The 19,293-nt window shown below is 37.1% G+C and overlaps 1 protein-coding gene across 1 annotated transcript in view; it reads right to left on the reverse strand.

The window, feature by feature from the left end:
• Positions 1–19,293, reverse strand: part of LOC127879165 (U3 small nucleolar RNA-associated protein 15 homolog) — a 70,838-nt gene that overhangs the window by 39,534 nt on the left and 12,011 nt on the right. Inside the window, 5 exon segments of the mRNA XM_052425843.1 lie at positions 7,445–7,570; positions 9,205–9,259; positions 15,644–15,767; positions 17,244–17,284; positions 17,286–17,429. Coding sequence (XP_052281803.1) covers positions 7,445–7,570; positions 9,205–9,259; positions 15,644–15,767; positions 17,244–17,284; positions 17,286–17,429 — 490 coding nt within the window.

Here is a 19,293-nt window from a genome sequence, read left to right on the forward strand (position 1 = left end):
GGGGTAGTACGAAAACTTTAACATTTGCTGCATATTCTAAGTGGAAAAGGGGCCATAATTATGACAAAATGCTTGATAGAGTTGTCTGCTCTTGTTTATAGGTTGGGGTTATGTTGGTAAACAAGTATGCAAAATATGAAAGCAATATGTCAAGGGACAAAGAAAATATTTGGGGTAGTACGAAAACTTTAACATTTGCACGCTAACACAGACGCTAATGCTAACGCTAACGCAGACGCTCACGCCGATGCCGGGGTGAGTAGGATAGCTCCACTATATATATATTTCATATATAATAGTCGAGCTAAAAAATACAATATAAGCGGAAAGTGCCGTCCCTGATTAGCCTGTGCTGACTGAACATGGCTAATCTTGAGAGACACTTTAAGCATATGCATTATGCCCCATGTTCCAAGAGCATGAAATATATACATTCTGATCATGTGACAATTTTGAAATAAAATCAAATCAATTAAATATGTGTTTTTGTGTGTGTTTTTTCCAATGGTTTCAACCATATTTCAGTCATGTCACGGTGCTAAATTAATTAATACTATTCCTAGGCTAGCAGTATAAACAGTACTTAATGAGCTTAGTTATGCCAGAACTAGACAACTGCCCAGCTTGAATTAACCGTAGTGGAAGATTGGCAACAGAAAGGATTTCATGACAATTCACACTTTCGTCCTAGTGATTGCACCCACAATCCACACATTCGTAGTCAAACACTCTACCAACAGAACTAGCCGCCTAGTCGTATACAAATGGGCCATGCTCTGTGAAAAGGGGGTTTAATGCATGTGTGTCACAGGCTAACCAGGGACATCACTTTCCGCTTTTATGGTATTTTTCGTTTACAGAAAGTCTCTTCTTTGCAAAAATCCAGTTTAAGCGGAAAGTGTCGTCCCTGTTTAGCCTGTGTGGACTGCACAGGCTTATCTGGGACGACACTTTAAGCACATGCATTAAACCCCATTTTCACAAAGCACGGCTCAAATGTATGTAAAACCATAAACAAGGAAACTGTTAATGAAATAAAACAACAAATAATGCAGCTCTTTCATGTTGTTGTTAAAAATCCTCGCTCCCTTTAAATATTCTGCTACAATAACAGTACAAATTGTACATTTACAAAAAATATAGTACGGTACTTAAACACGATAAAGCAAATAATTTGCTAATATATCATTATAAAAAGATTTATTTTTTTAAATACCTATTTCTGAGTAAAAAAGAGAAACAAAGGTAGCCTTAAGAAATAAAACACTGTTTCAAGCTCTCTGGGAAGCAATATTGATCACTGTTTGATGACTTGCTTCAAATTGAGCGTAACTGTTCCGCCATTTTGGACCCTGTGAAACCCTGTGACCCATACATTAAATCTCGCTTCGATCAACCAGCATAGAAATATAAAACATTTACCATCGCTTTATATCCACATATCACTCAGGCTGGCAAATGGAAATCTCATCAAATTTTCAAAATAAACGTGATTCCATATTGTAATGCTGTTGATGTTGGCATTTCGTCTTGTGCCGGCAGTCATTAATAATTATAGCAAATTGCCTTGGAATACATAAATACACTTCTCGAATAGCATCAAATGCGGATCATTAGAAGGTGCAAAATGGATTTTCATGGTGTTTTCAGGCTAACAAAGACTTGGCAAGGGGGGGAGATGGTTATTATATCCCCCTCCTGCATGGAACACTATCACCCAATATTGGTTCTAATTCATCTACCATTTGATGCATATCACAGATGGGTGGAAGACTCAAAGATATACAGAACTGTTTTATAGAATAATTTTTAAATTGATTACAATACGATTAAACATAAAAGTATCATTTAAATAAATATATATCTTTCTTGAAAAAAACTGTGATACATTATAAAATTACCTTATAAAATTGATAAATATTTAAGTATTGATTTTATTAATTTGTAGAGCCACTTTAAAAAACAATATTATAGGATTTACAGTTTTTTTGTATAACTTCAAAATAAATTTTAAGATTATTTCATTGTGAGTGTCTATGGTACATATAACTGTAAGCAAAGGACAAAGCACACAAAAATCCATTAAAGTAATGCCAAAATACATCAGACAGCCATAGGAAGGAAAGGTAAATGAACCTGAATGGACTATTCATACTGTCTGTAAGAAATGGATATGGGCCGTGCTCTGTGATAAAGAGGTTTAATGCATGTGTGTAAAGTGTCGTCCCAGATTAGCCTGTGCAGTCCGCACAGGCTTATCAGGGACGACACTTGCCGTTTTATGATATTTTCTGTTTAAAGAAAGTTTCTTCTTAGCAAAAATCTAGGTTAAGCAGAAAGTGTCTTCCCTGATTAGCCTGTGCAGACTGCACAGGCTTATCTGGGACGACACTTTATGCACATGCATTACACCTCTTAATAACAGAGCAAGGCCCAGAGTACAAAGCACTTCGTAGTGTCTATGTAAGAAATGGATATCTTTTACCTAATGTGCTCCAAAAAACACTTCCAGACAATTACAGCCGAAGGCTGTAAATTTCTCATTAAATATATAAGACTAAATTAACGGAGGTACAATAACACTCAATAACAAAAAAAATGCCCTGTGCATGCAGAAAGTGAAACAAACCCACCAAAGAAGAATACGATAATGGATAAAAACATTCCCAAATCCATCTTTGCACATTAAAAGGTAGAAAGACCAGAAAATTAATCAAGAACTACTGTTTATTTACACAGATTTGTGGATTCATACCCATCATTAACTTGGGCTTTATCTTTGTGAAGGCACTGTGGATGTCAGTAAGGATTAATTATGAAATTAGCACCAGCTATCAAGACAGCCTGGGAGTCAACCATAAATATGTTACTGTGGAAACACTGTAAATAATGCTGGTAATGACAACAGGTGAATGAAATGGCGCGGGGGAAGTTAAATGGAAATGAAAAAAAAGTGAGCTGTCTTAGAATTATATTAATTAATGTAAACTAATTTGAGAAAAAAACATTATAAGGCTAGCATTCCATCTATCCGCATATGTTTCCACATCTGTATCCGCATCCGTATCCGCAAAATCATAATACGGACGCTATATTCCATTTATCCGCATACGTCTTTCTTTTTTGGGAAAAAAAAATTATGGATAAAACTGAAAATTTTAATTGAGATAATTATTATGAAGGACAAGCGTGAATTTAAGATGATATAAGGTACAAATCATCATTCTGCCTGTACAAGAATACACATGGTAAATACCTGAAACATCTTCTTCTAGTGCCTTGGCTATGCTTTTTCAAACATTTGAAGTGAAATCAGAGTCCCGATATGCAGAACTGCGTTGGTTGTATAATTCCGGGTAATTTTCCACGAATTTGATCAGTTTTTCAGTTGATTTTTGAGATGCCAGCTTCCCTCATCTTGCTAAATGCCGTCCGTATCTTGTCCGCATCCGCATTAGAATGCTCACTTGAGCGTTCTTTTGCGGACACCTATTGCGCGTGCGGATATGCGGATGAATGGAATAAGCGCAGTGCATTTCAACTGGTTCTATTTTTTGCGGATGCGGATATGCGGATGTGGATACGGACAGATGGAATAGTAGCCTAATTGAGCAATGCTTGATGCATGTGTGTATAATGTTGATTAAAATTAGCCTGTGCAGTCCACACAGTCTAATCAGGGACAACACTTTCCACCAAGACTGGATTTTTGTTTCAAAGAGACTTCATTGAAATAAAAAATCAAATGAAGAAAGTGTTGTCCTTGATAAGCCTGTGCAGACTGAAAGGAATAATCTGGGAGAACACTTCATTTACATGCATTAAGCCCCATCTGGGAGAACACTTCATTTACATGCATTAAGCCCCATCTGGGAGAACACTTCATTTACATGCATTAAGCCCCATCTGGGAGAACACTTCATTTACATGCATTAAGCCCCATCTGGGAGAACACTTCATTTACATGCATTAAGCCCCATCTGGGAGAACACTTCATTTACATGCATTAAGCCCCATCTGGGAGAACACTTCATTTACGTGCATTAAGCCCCATCTGGGAGAACACTTCATTTACGTGCATTAAGCCCCATCTGGGATAACACTTCATTTACGTGCATTAAGCCCCATCTGGGATAACACTTCATTTACATGCATTAAGCCCCATCTGGGATAACACTTCATTTACGTGCATTAAGCCCCATCTGGGATAACACTTCATTTACATGCATTAAGCCCCATCTGGGATAACACTTCATTTACATGCATTAAGCCCCATCTGGGAGAACACTTCATTTACATGCATTAAGCCCCATCTGGGATAACACTTCATTTACATGCATTAAGCCCCATCTGGGAGAACACTTCATTTACATGCATTAAGCCCCATCTGGGAGAACACTTCATTTACATGCATTAAGCCCCATCTGGGAGAACACTTCATTTACATGCATTAAGCCCCATCTGGGGAACACTTCATTTACATGCATTAAGCCCCATCTGGGATAACACTTCATTTACGTGCATTAAGCCCCATCTGGGATAACACTTCATTTACATGCATTAAGCCCCATCTGGGATAACACTTCATTTACGTGCATTACCGGTAAGCCCCATCTGGGAGAACACTTCATTTACATGCATTAAGCCCCATCTGGGATAACACTTCATTTACGTGCATTAAGCCCCATCTGGGATAACACTTCATTTACATGCATTAAGCCCCATCTGGGAGAACACTTCATTTACATGCATTAAGCCCCATCTGGGAGAACACTTCATTTACATGCATTAAGCCCCATCTGGGATAACACTTCATTTACATGCATTAAGCCCCATTTTCCCAGAGTGAGGATCCAATATTACTTAAAGGGAATATTGACATTTACACACATGTAATATAATATACATGTATATATATTAATAATTTATGGCAATTAATCATGATGAATATATTATTATTAAGTGCAATTGCATCACAAGTGCATTGCATTCTTTTGCTTATTGTAATAAACAGAGTTACAAAACAATTGTGTATAAAATACAATTGTTAATGCATATGCACTAAAAGTCATTGATGAGATTGTTGTTGTTCTTTTGTTATTTCCTGGTAGGTGTATGAATGTTTACTGTAATCCATCCAACATCAGGATTACTGTTATACCATTATACAGACAGTTGATGACCTGCCAGTAATAAACTGTTAATACAAATACCAAAGATACTATAGGAGGGGCCTTTGCCAAATCACATATTGTTACCACTGCCGCAAAAAATATTCACTGATATAACAGCACAAATTGACATGCTATGTGCAGGTAAAATACCAACAATTGTAAAGTCATCTTGTGTGCCAAGAGGCAACAGTTTTTTATGCAGTGGTACCAGCGCAGTCAACATTACCGGAGCAATAATATTAATTTATGACCCCATAAATAACCATGAAAAGCGACCTTTCTACTGAATCTTTGATGATTCCAAGAACTGCATGTCCATTGCAATTAATGTTGACATCTGAACAAAACATACAAATCTGGAATAATAATAAGCTAATGTCTGCTCAAGGTCTTGCTGGATTACAGCAGATTTATTTTTTGCTGCACCTGATTCTAGCTGAGGTAGCTCTTATTTGATTGGCATATGTCAGAGATGTTCAATAATGAATCTCACTAATGTAAGAATTACAAAACTGGAGCAATGCTACATAATTACATGCAAAAAGAAATGTTTTACAACAAAACCCTATGCTGTTCACCACCAATAAATGTTGCCCAGTATCTTCACTTTTATGCCAAGTGACTGAGAGTACTAAATAGCATTAAAAACAACAACAGATTTAACAAACATTTAACTATAAACCTACACAGATTTTGGTATTTTGGTCATTAAAAACAACAGATTAAACATACGTTTTACTACAAAACTACAGAGATCTTATTCATTTATTTCTTTTTGTAATATGTTCATATTTATAAAAATATCTATTGAGACTTTTAACATATGTGATGGTTGTACAGGGAAAGTCTGTTCCCAAATAAGAAGAGCTTTAACCCATTTATGCCTAGCGTTTGAAAAAAGGCCTTGGCAAACAGCGTAGACCCAGATGAGACGCCGCATCATGCGGCGTCTCATCTGGGTCTACGCTGTTTGCTTAAAGGAATTTCTGTAAAAAAAATCTAAATATAGAAATAAATATACTAGACATCCCTAATTTTGGAATAAATTGATCCAATTTAGAAGGATGGGAGAATCCATTAGGCATAAATGGTTTAAACACTGCATCTAAATACCAGTATATCACAAATACTAACAAGTAAGGGGTTTACAAGAACAAGAGGCAATAATAAAAAAAAGATTTCTGATACTTTTGCAACTTTTTTCCCCATAAATTCATCCGTGTCAAATCATTTGCAGCATAAAAACATCTTCATGGCACACAACTCCTGATACAAGTACTATGCTGGGATGATGCTTAGATAATTTATTGTATTGCTAATTGTGTTTTTTATAAAGCATCATTACCTAACATATTGTAACTTCAAAAACACTCCAGAGAGGGGGGTTGGGGTGTGCAAATGACATCTTATAGGGTTAGGACACTCACATGCATCATTTGCTAATAGATCCAGCATATACAATATATGATTTCTTTGCTATCATTATCAATTGCAAAAATTCCTAAAATTTAAAAACAAATCAACATGAGTCGTGGTCTGAGAAAACAGGGCTTAATGCATGTGCGTACAGTGTCATCCCAGATAAGCCTGTGCAGTCCACACAGGCTTATCAGGGACGACACTTTCCGCTTTTATGGTATTTTTCGTTTAAAGGAAGTCTCTTCTACACAAAAAAACAGTTAAGGCGGAAAGTGTCGTCCCTGATTAGCCTGTGCGGACTGCACAAGCTAATCTGGAACTACACTTTACGCACATGCATTAAGCCCCTTTTTCTCAGAACAGGACTCATGTTTGTCTACAGGCTAGGAAACATCTTTCTGGAGATGAGATGAATTTCTGATTCAACAAATTGGGTGTAAACCTGAGAGTTTAATCGGAAAAAGCAAGAGTTTTTCATTTGGCCAATAATACACAATTATAATATATTTTTTAAGATTCTACTTTGAATAGACCTATTTTAAAAATGAAATGAGAACATAATATTACTAGGCTGCCCTCAAGAGTTCAGGACTGGACCTTCCTTTTGGATTGTTTATTGGGTACCAAAAAGTACCAAAACAGCGGAAAGTGTTTACCCTGATTAGCCTGTGTGGATTGCACAGGCTAATATGAGACAACACTTTACTCATACGCATTAAGCCCCCTTGTCCAAGAGCAGGGCTCGATTGTTTTTACATCCATGTTAAGAGCTTGCCTTTACGAAACCAAGAATCTGCAATATTTGAATAGTCACAACGCAAATGTATATAACTACTAAAATTGTAGCCTACCTGCAGATACTAAGAGGCCTCCATGGGGGAACATGAGCACACTCTCGACCGGGGCACCGTGGTCAACACACATCACACTCTTGTCCAGCCGGGAGTCAAACAGACGTACACTGTGGTCATACGAGCCTGCAAGTCAAACAGACGTACACATTGGTCATACGAGCCTGCAAGTCAAACAGATGTACATTGTGGTCATAGGAGCCTGCAAGTCAAACAGACGTACACTGTGGTCATACGAGCCTGTAAGTAAAACAGAGTACACTGTGGTCATACGAGCCTGCAAGTCAAACAGACGTACACTGTGGTCATACAAGCCTGTAAGTCAAACAGACGTACACTGTGGTCATACGAGCCTGCAAGTCAAACAGACGTACACTGTGGTCATACAAGCCTGCAAGTCAAACAGACGTACACTGTTGTCATACGAGCCTGCAAGTCATAACAGACGCTGTGGTCATACCAGCCTGTAAGTCAAACAGACATACACTGTGGTCATACCAGCCTGCAAGTCAAACAGACATACACTGTGGCCATACCAGCCTGCAAGTCAAACAGATGTACACTGTGGTCATAAGAGCCTGCAAGTCAAACAGGCGTACACTGTGGTCAAACCAGTCTGCAAGTCAAACAGACGTACACTGTGGTCATACGAGCCTGTAAGTCAAATAGACGTACACTGTGGTCATACGAGCCTGCAAGTCAAACAGACGTACACTGTGGTCATACGAGCCTGTAAGTCAAACAGACGTACACTGTGGTCATACAAGCCTGTAAGTCAAACAGACGTACACTGTGGTCATACGAGCCTGCAAGTCAAACAAACATACACTGTGGCCATACCAGCCTGCAAGTCAAACAGATGTACACTGTGGTCATACGAGCCTGCAAGTCAAACAGACGTACACTGTGGTCAAATCAGTCTGCAAGTCAAACAGACGTACACTGTGGTCATACGAGCCTGTGGGTCAAATAGACGTACACTGTGGTCATACGAGCCTGCCAGTCAAACAGACGTACACTGTGGTCATACAAGCCTGTAAGTCAAACAGAGTACACTGTGGTCATACCAGCCTGCAAGTCAAACAGACGTACACTGTGGTCATACAAGCCTGCAAGTCAAACAGAGTACACTGTGGTAATTCCAGCCTGCAAGTCAAACAGATGTACACTGTGGTCATACAAGCCTGCAAGTCAAACAGACGTACACAGTGGTCATACAAGCCTGTAAGTCAAACAGACATACACTGTGGTCATACAAGCCTGCAAGTCAAACAGATGTTCACTGTGGTCATACAAGCCTGCAAGTCAAACAGACGTACACTGTGGTCATACGAGCCTGTAAGTCAAACAGATGTACACTGTAGTCATACAAGCCTGTATCGTAGCATTCTAACTATTCAGTTAAGTCATTTGCAAATAAATTAATTATTTCAAACTCAGATAGACATTTTTATGACTTTGTTAAATTTTTAATGCCGCTCACGTTCCAGCCATACCAGTAAAACAGTGATTAGCTTTAATTTTGTTTGGCTTTATATCTGGACTTTACTCACTATGAACTTTATTAGCAGGAGCAGTAATATTGTGATACCCCTAAGAGATTTTGTAGCAAGTCCAAAGGCACCTTGCCCAATTCCCAAAATGGTGAATAAAACACATATACAATATCCATTATTTTGATTCGTTTTTGTATCCCCCCCCCCCCACACCACCACCATCAGCTACCCTTAACAAAACAGTAAAATCAAAAGACTGATTACCTGTGAGGACGATGTCTTGACTGGATTGACTGGTGACACCGCACCTTACATAGTCCTGAAAACCGGAGACAATAGCGTAATGGTCAACAGTCCAGGACGTATGTACCTCGCTCTGGGAATATGGGGTTTAATGCATATGCGTAAAATGTCTTCCCAGATGAGCCTGTGCAGTCTGCACAGGCTAATCAGAGGCACCACTTTCTGCTTATACTGGATTTTGGCCAACAAAAGACTTCCATTAAATGATAAATACAATAAAAGCTGAAAGTGTTGTCCCTAATTACCGGTATCCTGTGACGACTGAACAGGCTTATCTGGGACAACATATAACGCTCATTCATTAAACTTTGTTTTCCCAGACCAGACTCATATCTAGAACATTTAGTGTTATGTAACCAGACACATATAACCATCAAGATTAAATAACACAAATAACACAACTAAATACCATTTTGCAAACCAATGCAGGCAGATGATGATTACCTGTAGTATAATCTAGTTTACCAAAGATTAAAAGGAATGGCAATAAATACATTTGTAAAACTGGGACCATAAAAATATTCTGTCCATTCATCATTTAAAAATGTTCTATTCATCATTTAAAGATGTTCTATACATGTAAAGAACACTTCTTGCAGCAATAACTCATTTCACATTAAATTTCAGTGTCAAATTAAACCAAAAAACACTTCTCCCTAATTGCATTTTTGTCTTCCGATAACTTTCTTGAAAATAAAAATGTTCAAACATTAAAAAACCTGGATAACACCAAAAAACAATTTTTCCCTATGCCAATGCTGAGGTGATAAACAGAGGAATGGAAGCAAAGTCTAATTTTTCAAGTGTTGGCAGGGGTGTCCATCTAATGAGGGCAACACCTGAACAAATTTCACCACTTTGATAAATGATAAGACAACAATCTTGTTATCTGTTTATTCACCTCAATCCTACCCCCTACTGAGAATTTATCAATTTACATTATTTGTGTATTAGGTAGCCATTTCTGCCACTGAAAACATTAAATCTGACCTTTGGCCAATGTCTGGAGGCTGCTGGACGCCATACTGACCACAAGCTAACTAAATGAGTTGAAATATTTTATTGAGCAATAAATAACGGTTTAATGCATATGCATACAGTGTCCTCCCAGATTAGCCTGTACAATCTGCACAGGCTAATCAGGGACAATTCATTTAAGCAAACAGCGCAGACCCAGATGAGACGCCGCATTAATGCGGCGTCTCATCTGGGTCTACGCTGTTTGCAATGTCCTTTTTTCAGGACGCTAGGCATAAATGGGTTAAAGGAAGATTCTTTAAGTGAAAATCTGCTTTAGACAGAAAAGTGTCCTCCCTGATAAGCAGGTTCTTCCAGACGGAGGCTAATTATCTGAACATTACAATTAACAAACATGTTCAACATGATGTATGCAACTTGTTTAGTGCACAAATAAGATTATAGCTTTTTGGAAATTGCTCATTATTTTTCGAGCAATCAATCAAACATTTTTTATAAGTATTTGTCTGTTGAATGCACAAACATCCCATGGGTGACATTTTAGTAAGGGAAGAAGTCAAGTGTCCATGCCTTTTGATCAAAATCATCATAAAAATTTAAGATGATAGTATATCTAATAAACTAAACACATGGAATGCTGCACAGCTATAGTTTCATAGGCAGGGCTTATCAGTCTGTATCCACCCCACACATGCCGGCCATCTTCCATGACAAGGCGAGGCACATTTATTGAGACCAAATCATGTCATTCCCAAGGCTATACAAATAAACTGCAATTATATGGGTCAGAAGGAAGTCAAGTGATTAGAAATCAGAAATTGCAATAAACAGCCTTCTACCCGTTCAGTAGCAATTAATGCAATTTCTATCAAGCTGATTTACTGATTTTACAAAAGGGAATTCACCATTCTAGTTTACTATGTCATCTGAGGGTGGTAAGCTTAATAATGGAAATAAAATAAAATGATTAAAATTTCTAATAATAAATAAATTAATAATAATAATAATAATGATAATAATAATTATTATTATTATAATTATTATTATTATTATTATTGCTGTGGAACATCAGATGCATAACAACCAGTCCTGTATAACAGGCACCTTTTTTTTTTAAATTTGAAAATATGTGCAGTTTTGCTTTGCAATATTTTATCATACAATGATAATATAAAAGATGCATCAGATTAGCATTCAAATCATATACATGTTTATGGCATAGTACTATAATTATTGGTTCATGTATATATATATATATATATATATATATATATATATATATATATATATATATATATATATATATATATATATATATATATATATATATATATATATATATATTCAAATTTTAAATCCTCAAACAAAATGCTGAATATTACAGCAGTGTCCAACAAACAAATGGCTTTTGTGAGTATTAACTTCCATAGCAAATATTAAAACAATAATTACACAAAAGTTTTAACAATGAGAAATTATATCACACTATCCGACATACATGGTGCATTTGTAAAAGAAATTTAACTCGAATAAAGTTATCTGTTTTCATTAATAACTTGAATGTAAAATTTTGAGAACAAAAATAATTGGGCAAATCCAGCAACCTGGAAAAACAGTTGGGTAGTCTAGAAGTGTGAAATATAACCCCGGCATGTACAACAATCTATTAAGAGTCCATGTCTAAAAAATGGACAGAAATTAATAACATCGGATGTAGAAATGCAGACACCAAAATTAAAATGGGTAAAAAATAATGACAAGCAACTGTTGAATATTAACTTTTGGGCACCAGATATCTGCTATGTTCATTATTCACATTTCTTTTTCAATTTCATCTTGTTATATGATCTTTATTCTCTCCCATTGATGACAAGTCCATGAAAGTGCTACATAAAACCCATCAACAAAAACCTCCAGAATAATGTAGAGAAGTAAGCCAATATCCGGTTTTTCAGCTTCTAAATTCTCCAGAAAGCTTTGCACTGTCATACAGACTCAGGGGGCGGAGTTTAGACAAATAGGTAACCAATAATAGAGGAGGCTCGCAGTTTACAAGCCACGCAGGCCCTCTTACTAGATAAGAAATATTTTTGTTTAGTATTGGTTTTTAATCATAAATAACAAATATGGGTAAGACAAGGACAAAGTGAATATGTGTCACACAATCTAAAGCAATTTAATGCTAAGCTTTTTTTAAAGATGAACAATTTAAACAAAGTCCTACCTACAAACAAGCAAACAAGTTTTGCTTGCCTGATTATCAATGATGTGTCAATTAAGACTTTTTTGTTGTTTAAAAATAAATGATTTTGTATACTTTATGATCTTAAAAATGATTTGTACTTTTAACAGCTAAGAAATTGGTTACACTTGCATAATTATAACAATTATGTTACTAGTAATATGAACAAAAAATTCAATTAAACTAATTATGTTTCAAATTGTAAGTGTTCAAAAAATAACGCAGCCATGTTGACAAGAATTACTGAATAAGAATCTGAATACAAACAATTCATCAGAAATCATCAAAGTCTTAAGCCTTTGCTACAAACTAATTATCAAAGAAGCCTCCACAAACAACATTTCTAATTTTGGGTCAACATTGAATAAGTACATCAACAAATGACTTCATGTCAATCTTATTTCTGAGATTCTAAGCCATTATTGGCATGGCTGTTGATGATTACACCAATGGAAATGGCACTCATTAGCAAACATAATAACCTCCAATATTCCCCAAAACAGATTCCAAAGAAACAGAGATGTACACTTGAATCAATAATATAAGGCTTTTAATAGGGATCTGATTTTTGCTGTGTTGTCCAGATAAGCCTGTGCAGTCTGCACAGGCTCATGAAGGATGTTACTTTCTACTTTAATGGTATTTTTGGTGTGAGGAAAGTCTGTCCTAAGCGAAAAATCCAGTAACGGAGAAGAGTGTTGTCCCTGATTAGCCTGTATGGACTGCACAGGCTAATCTGGGACAACACTTTACTCACATGCATGAAACTCCATTTTCAGCCCATCTCAATTAACCCTTTGCATGCTGGGAAATTTGTCGTCTGCTAAAATGTTGTTTGCTGAATTTTTAAAATTAGCATTTACTTCGATTTTTTTCAAAGAATACTATCAGAATAGCAAACAGTTTGGATCCTGATGAGACGCCACGTTCTGTGGCGTCTCATCTGGATCCAAACTGTTTGCAAAGGCCTTCAAAATTCGGTTCCAGCACTGAAAGGGTTAAATGTCCAAAGATACACTCACACTCAGACAGACAGATGCAGACTTTGATATTTTAAGTTAATACCCATCTTATGTAATTTATGCAATTTAAAATATCTTCATATTTTGGGATTATTAAAACAAATACAGGTACTTTTTATCACAAAGATTATCCCTACTAACTTGGACTATAACATAAGCTCCTTAAGAATATTTGTTACTTTCTTTTGTTAAATTTATTACGTAAATTTCACAAAATATACTCATATTTCTAAGTGCAAAAAGTAAAAGATAAATGTTAGTTACTACGCTGAGCACAAAATAGAGAACAAAGACAAATTTAGCCTTGTTCTGGGAAAACAGGGCTTAATGCATGTGACTAGTGTTTCGTCACATCTACAGTGGAATTTTCACTAAGACTAGACTTTTTTTAATCTTTTACCACTCAAGAAAGTTAAATTTAACAAGAGACCTTTCTTACTAAATTCAAGTTTTAAAGGCTTCATCTCCAACCCTTACTGATGAGGAGCAAACAGCATAAAACCTGAACAGACTGTGAGTTACTCGCAGGCTGTTCTGGTTTTATGCTGTTTGCACATAGCCATTTTCACTTTGCTTCTTATGGGGAAAAGGGTTAAACATAAAATACCACAAAAGCAGGAGGTGTTGTCCTGATCAGGACAGCACAGGCTTATATGGGATGAGACTAAATGCACATGCATTAAGCCCCATTTTCCTAGGGCCGTGCTCATATAGGATGTTTGTTTCTTAACAAAAATACTGGCTCAGTCCAGAATATTTTAGGCACAAAATTGTCTCCATAAGCCTAGGACTTTTGATACAAATGTGAACAACTTAAAAAAATATCAATGTTCGTATGTGCATCACATGACCCTGTTAAAAGAGTCAGATCATTATTAAGGGAGTTCTTCATTAAACAAGAAACCGTCGGAGACGGGTGATGCTCCCCAAAGTTTTTTTTGGTCACAATATTGCACTCTATATTCAGCAAAAAGGAAACATCTTGAGGGGCATAACTTTGGACAAAATAATACGATAGATGGTTTATCAACTTAAAAATTTCAAAGGGCCATAGCTCTCTAAATAAATCATCTAACCAGAACCCACAAATAACATGCGCATCTCCTCAAGGTAGTTAAGCTTCCGATAAAGCTCCATTGAATTCCAGTCAGTAGTTGGGAAAAAATAGCCCGGACAAGAATTGCACTATATGTACAGTTTATAGAAAATTTCAAAGGGCCATAACTCTGTGAAAAATCATCCAACCATAACAGGCTGATAATATGCACATCTCCTGTTGGTAGTGAAGCTTCCCATAAAGTTTCATTGAATTCCCGTAATAAGTTGCTGAGAAATAGCTCTGACAAGAATTGCACTATATGTACAATGGAAAATTTCAAAGGGCCATAACTCTGTGAAAAATCATCTGACGAGAACCGGCTGATAATATGAACATTACCTCTTGATAGTGAAGCTTCCCATAAAGTTTCATTGAATTCCAGTCATTAGTTGCTGAGAAATCGCCCGGACAAGAATTGCTCTATATGTACAATTAATGGAAAATTTCAAAGGGCCATAAGTCTGTGAAAAATCATCCGACAACGAGCTGATAATATGCACATCTCCTCTTGGTAGTGACGCTTCCCATAACATTTCATTGAATTCCAGTCATCAGTTGCTGAGAAATAGCCCGGACAAGAATTGCACTATATGTCAAGTTAATGGAAAATTTCTAAGGGCCATAACTCTGTGAAAAATCATCCGACCAGAACCAGATGATAATATGCACATCTCCTCTTGGTAGTGAAGCTTCCCATAAAGTTTCATTGAATTCCGGTCATTAATTGCTGAGAAATAGCCCGGACAAAAATTGTGCATGGACGGACACACGGACGGACAGACGAAGCGGCGACTAGATGCTTCCCCACAAAAATTTTTTAGGGGAGCATAAAAATATCAAGGTTCAAGGCAAATACACAATCAATAAAAGAAGCTTAATAGTTTTATTCATTTTACTTTAAAAATTTATTAATTTTTTTAAAAAGCATTGATAAACAATAATTCATTTTTTAAACAAATCAATTTTTTTAAGTAGTAAATGCTGTTCATGTATTGGTTATTGATTATGCGTCATGAATGCTTACGATCATTCCAACATGACTATGAAAGGGTCACTTGCCTTGTTCTCCGTGTATGCAACTATTTCTTGCTCTGTAGGGAGGTCCCATATCTTCACAGTATTGTCATCAGACGCAGACATCACATGTACATTGCTGGACAAAAATCGGGAGACATGAACCGCCCTGAAAACAACACATTTCTACTCATGTACATGTAGATTATGGAATCAGAACTATTTTGGCCATGCTCTGTGAAAAAGGGGTTTGATGCATTTGCATAAAGTGTCGTCCCAGATTAGTCTGTGGAGTCTGCACAGGCTAATCAGGGACGACACTTCCCGCCTAAACTAGACTTTTTCTAAAAAGAAGCTTTCTTTAAACAGAAAATATCATTAAATTGTAAAGTGTCGTCCCTGATTAGCCTGTGCAGACTGCACAGGCTCATCTAGGACGACACTTTACGCAAATGCATTGAACCCCTTTTTCACAGAGCAAGGCTCATTTGTATACAGAACAGTGCACAGCTCATTTGTATACAGAACAGAGCACGGCTCATTTGTATACAGAACAGAGCACGGCTCATTTGTATACAGAACAGAGCACGGCTCATTTGTATACAGAACAGAGCACGGCTCATTTTTATACAGAACAGAGCACGGCTCATTTGTATACAGAACAGAGCACTGCTCATTTGTATACAGAACAGAGCACGGCTCATTTGTATACAGAACAGAGCACGGCTCATTTGTATACAGAACAGAGCACGGCTCATTTGTATACAGAACAGAGCACGGCTCATTTGTATACAGAACAGAGCACGGCTCATTTGTATACAGAACAGAGCACGGCTCATTTGTATACAGAACAGAGCACGGCTCATTTGTATACAGAACAGAGCACGGCTCATTTGTATACAGAACAGAGCACGGCTCATTTGTATACAGAACAGAGCACGGCTCATTTGTATACAGAACAGAGCACGGCTCATTTGTATACAGAACAGAGCACGGCTCATTTGTATACAGAACAGAGCACGGCTCATTTGTATACAGAACAGAGCACGGCTCATTTGTATACAGAACAGAGCACGGCTCATTTGTATACAGAACAGAGCACGGCTCATTTGTATACAGAACAGAGCACGGCTCATTTGTATACAGAACAGAGCACGGCTCATTTGTATACAGAACAGAGCACGGCTCATTTGTATACAGAACAGAGCACGGCTCATTTGTATACAGAACAGAGCACGGCTCATTTGTATACAGAACAGAGCACGGCTCATTTGTATACAGAACAGAGCACTGCTCATTTGTATACAGAACAGAGCACGGCTCATTTGTATACAGACTGCCACTTCAAGGAATTGAGCCTCACTCTGGGAAAACAGGGTTTAACGCATGTGTATCAAGTGTCACAATAGATTAGCCTGTGCAGTCTGCACACACATGTGTGTCAAGTGTCACAACAGATTAGCCTGTGCAGTCACACACAAAGCAGGGACAACACTTTTCTTCATAGACAGGATATTTTTAGTAGAGACCTTTACAAAAAATATTCCATTACAGCTGTTAGTAGCAGAAAGTGTATTCCCTGATTAGCCTGTGCAAAATCTGGGATGCTACTTTAAGCACATCCATAACGCCCAGTTTTTCTTACCTTGAGTGTCCTTTGAAGACTCTAAGGATTGTTTTGTTGTCGAACGTCAAACAACCTTACAACCCCCTCGTCTCCCCCGGCAACCAGCAGGCGACCATTGTTGCGGAAGCTTCCGCAGTATGCCACTTCCTTGAACCGACTAAGGGTCTTGTGTAGTTGTAGAGAGCTAGAGCTGTATATTTGTACCTGAACAACAAAATAACATATCAGCTGCACTCAAGGAAAATGGGGCTTAATGCGTGTGCATAGTGTCGTCCTAGATTAGCCTGTGTAGCCTGCACAGGCTGATCCAGAATGACACTTTTAGCATAGACTTTATTTAAGTTTAGAAAATTTCTTTCTTTAAACATTAACATAAGCCCCATTTTCCCAACCTGTTCCTCATATGCTGTTTATTCAGGGATTTTTGAGTGCGACTTTAATGACAATACTGAAAACTGACAAAGAAACAAACTTTCACAGAGAATAATAATAATGATGATGATCTGATCAACATACAAAAACCCAATATTGTGTTAACTTATATTTACTTGTTCCAAATTACTACTTAAATGACATTTCTGATTAACCAATGGTGCTGAATGGGTCTATTTCCCCACGGGTACTACTTCCCCGTACCCCAGGTACTTTGAAGTATACTTCACCGTACAACGATTTTCAAATAATAATTTTGGGTACCCCGGTATACTTAAGAAATAATCGACGGTTAACCGTTGGTCATTGCGGTAATAACCAACAGTATGGAGTTCCGATGCGTAGGAATTAAATCACGAGGGCGTAGCCTGAGTGGTTTGATAGCAAGCATCGGAACGACATACCGTTGGTTATTACCGCAATAACCAACGGTTAACCGTCGATTATTTCGATTCTCACATGATTTTATTAATTAATAAGTTATCGGCGATTTAAAGTTTATAAATAAGAATTATATTAACCGAACGTCGTCCACTTTTCCGCGAAAACGTGACGTCACCACAACAAATAAAATCAAATGACGCCGTCTTCATTCATAAACAGTGCGCAGACAATCAAAGTGACGTAACTTTAAACAACCGTTGGTATATTGGGGTTAATAACCAACAGTAGTTTTCCTTCTTTGTCTATAGAAAACAAGTCACGTGCCGTGTTAGAATTACAGGTACCCCATCTTTCCTAATGAAAAAAAAAATCGTACCCAAAATGTTTCGTTCCCATTTTTTTTTCCTACCCAATTGTTTTTTATACCCAAAATTTTTGTACCCACATTTTTTTTGTACCCAACATTTTCGTATGGAATAATGTGAGTACGAAAAAAAAGGCTTTAAAAAAAGCGGTACGAAAAAAAAATGGGTACAAAAAAGTTTGGGTACAAATTTTTCTTTTATTAGGAAAGATGGGGTACCTGTAAGTATACCGGGGTACACAAAAGTATTATTTGAAAATTAGTGTACGGTGAAGTATACTTTAAAGTACCGGGGGTACGGGGAAGTAGTACTCATGGGGAACTTGACCCATTCAGCACCAATGGTGAGTAAAATATTTTTGCCATAGTTCTTATACAAAGAGAATCCCAATACTTCTTTCAGACCAGATGTTTAAAGCATGAACCCATTCATTCCCCTAATTCCCAAGTGTACAAAACACCAGACAAATTCTGTAATTAATCATTTCAATATTGAAACATAAGGGAAGGATATTAATTCATATAACAGTTATGATGTCAGCCAATCAAATTCCTCCAGATAAGGGCTGAGTGTTGGCTACCCCAAAGGATCCAGCCAGTCCTACGCACCAGTGAAGACATTTATCACCAGGCATTCAATAACATTTTCAGAGCAAATCCAGCTCTCCATTTCAAAAAGATAACATGTGTGAAACATGGAATAACCCTTAAATACCACTTTTGTCTTAGATAGGTATTTTCACGCCTTTGAAGTCCCTCAGAAAGTTAAATATAATTTAAGACCTTTCTAACTAGATTCAAGGGCTTCATTTCCATCCCTTAGATAATGATGAGCAACAAACAGCATAAAACCTGAACAGACTGCGAGTTACTCACAGGCTGTTCTGG

Source organism: Dreissena polymorpha, chromosome 4 (genome assembly GCF_020536995.1).
Source record: "Dreissena polymorpha isolate Duluth1 chromosome 4, UMN_Dpol_1.0, whole genome shotgun sequence".
NCBI lineage: Eukaryota > Metazoa > Mollusca > Bivalvia > Myida > Dreissenidae > Dreissena > Dreissena polymorpha.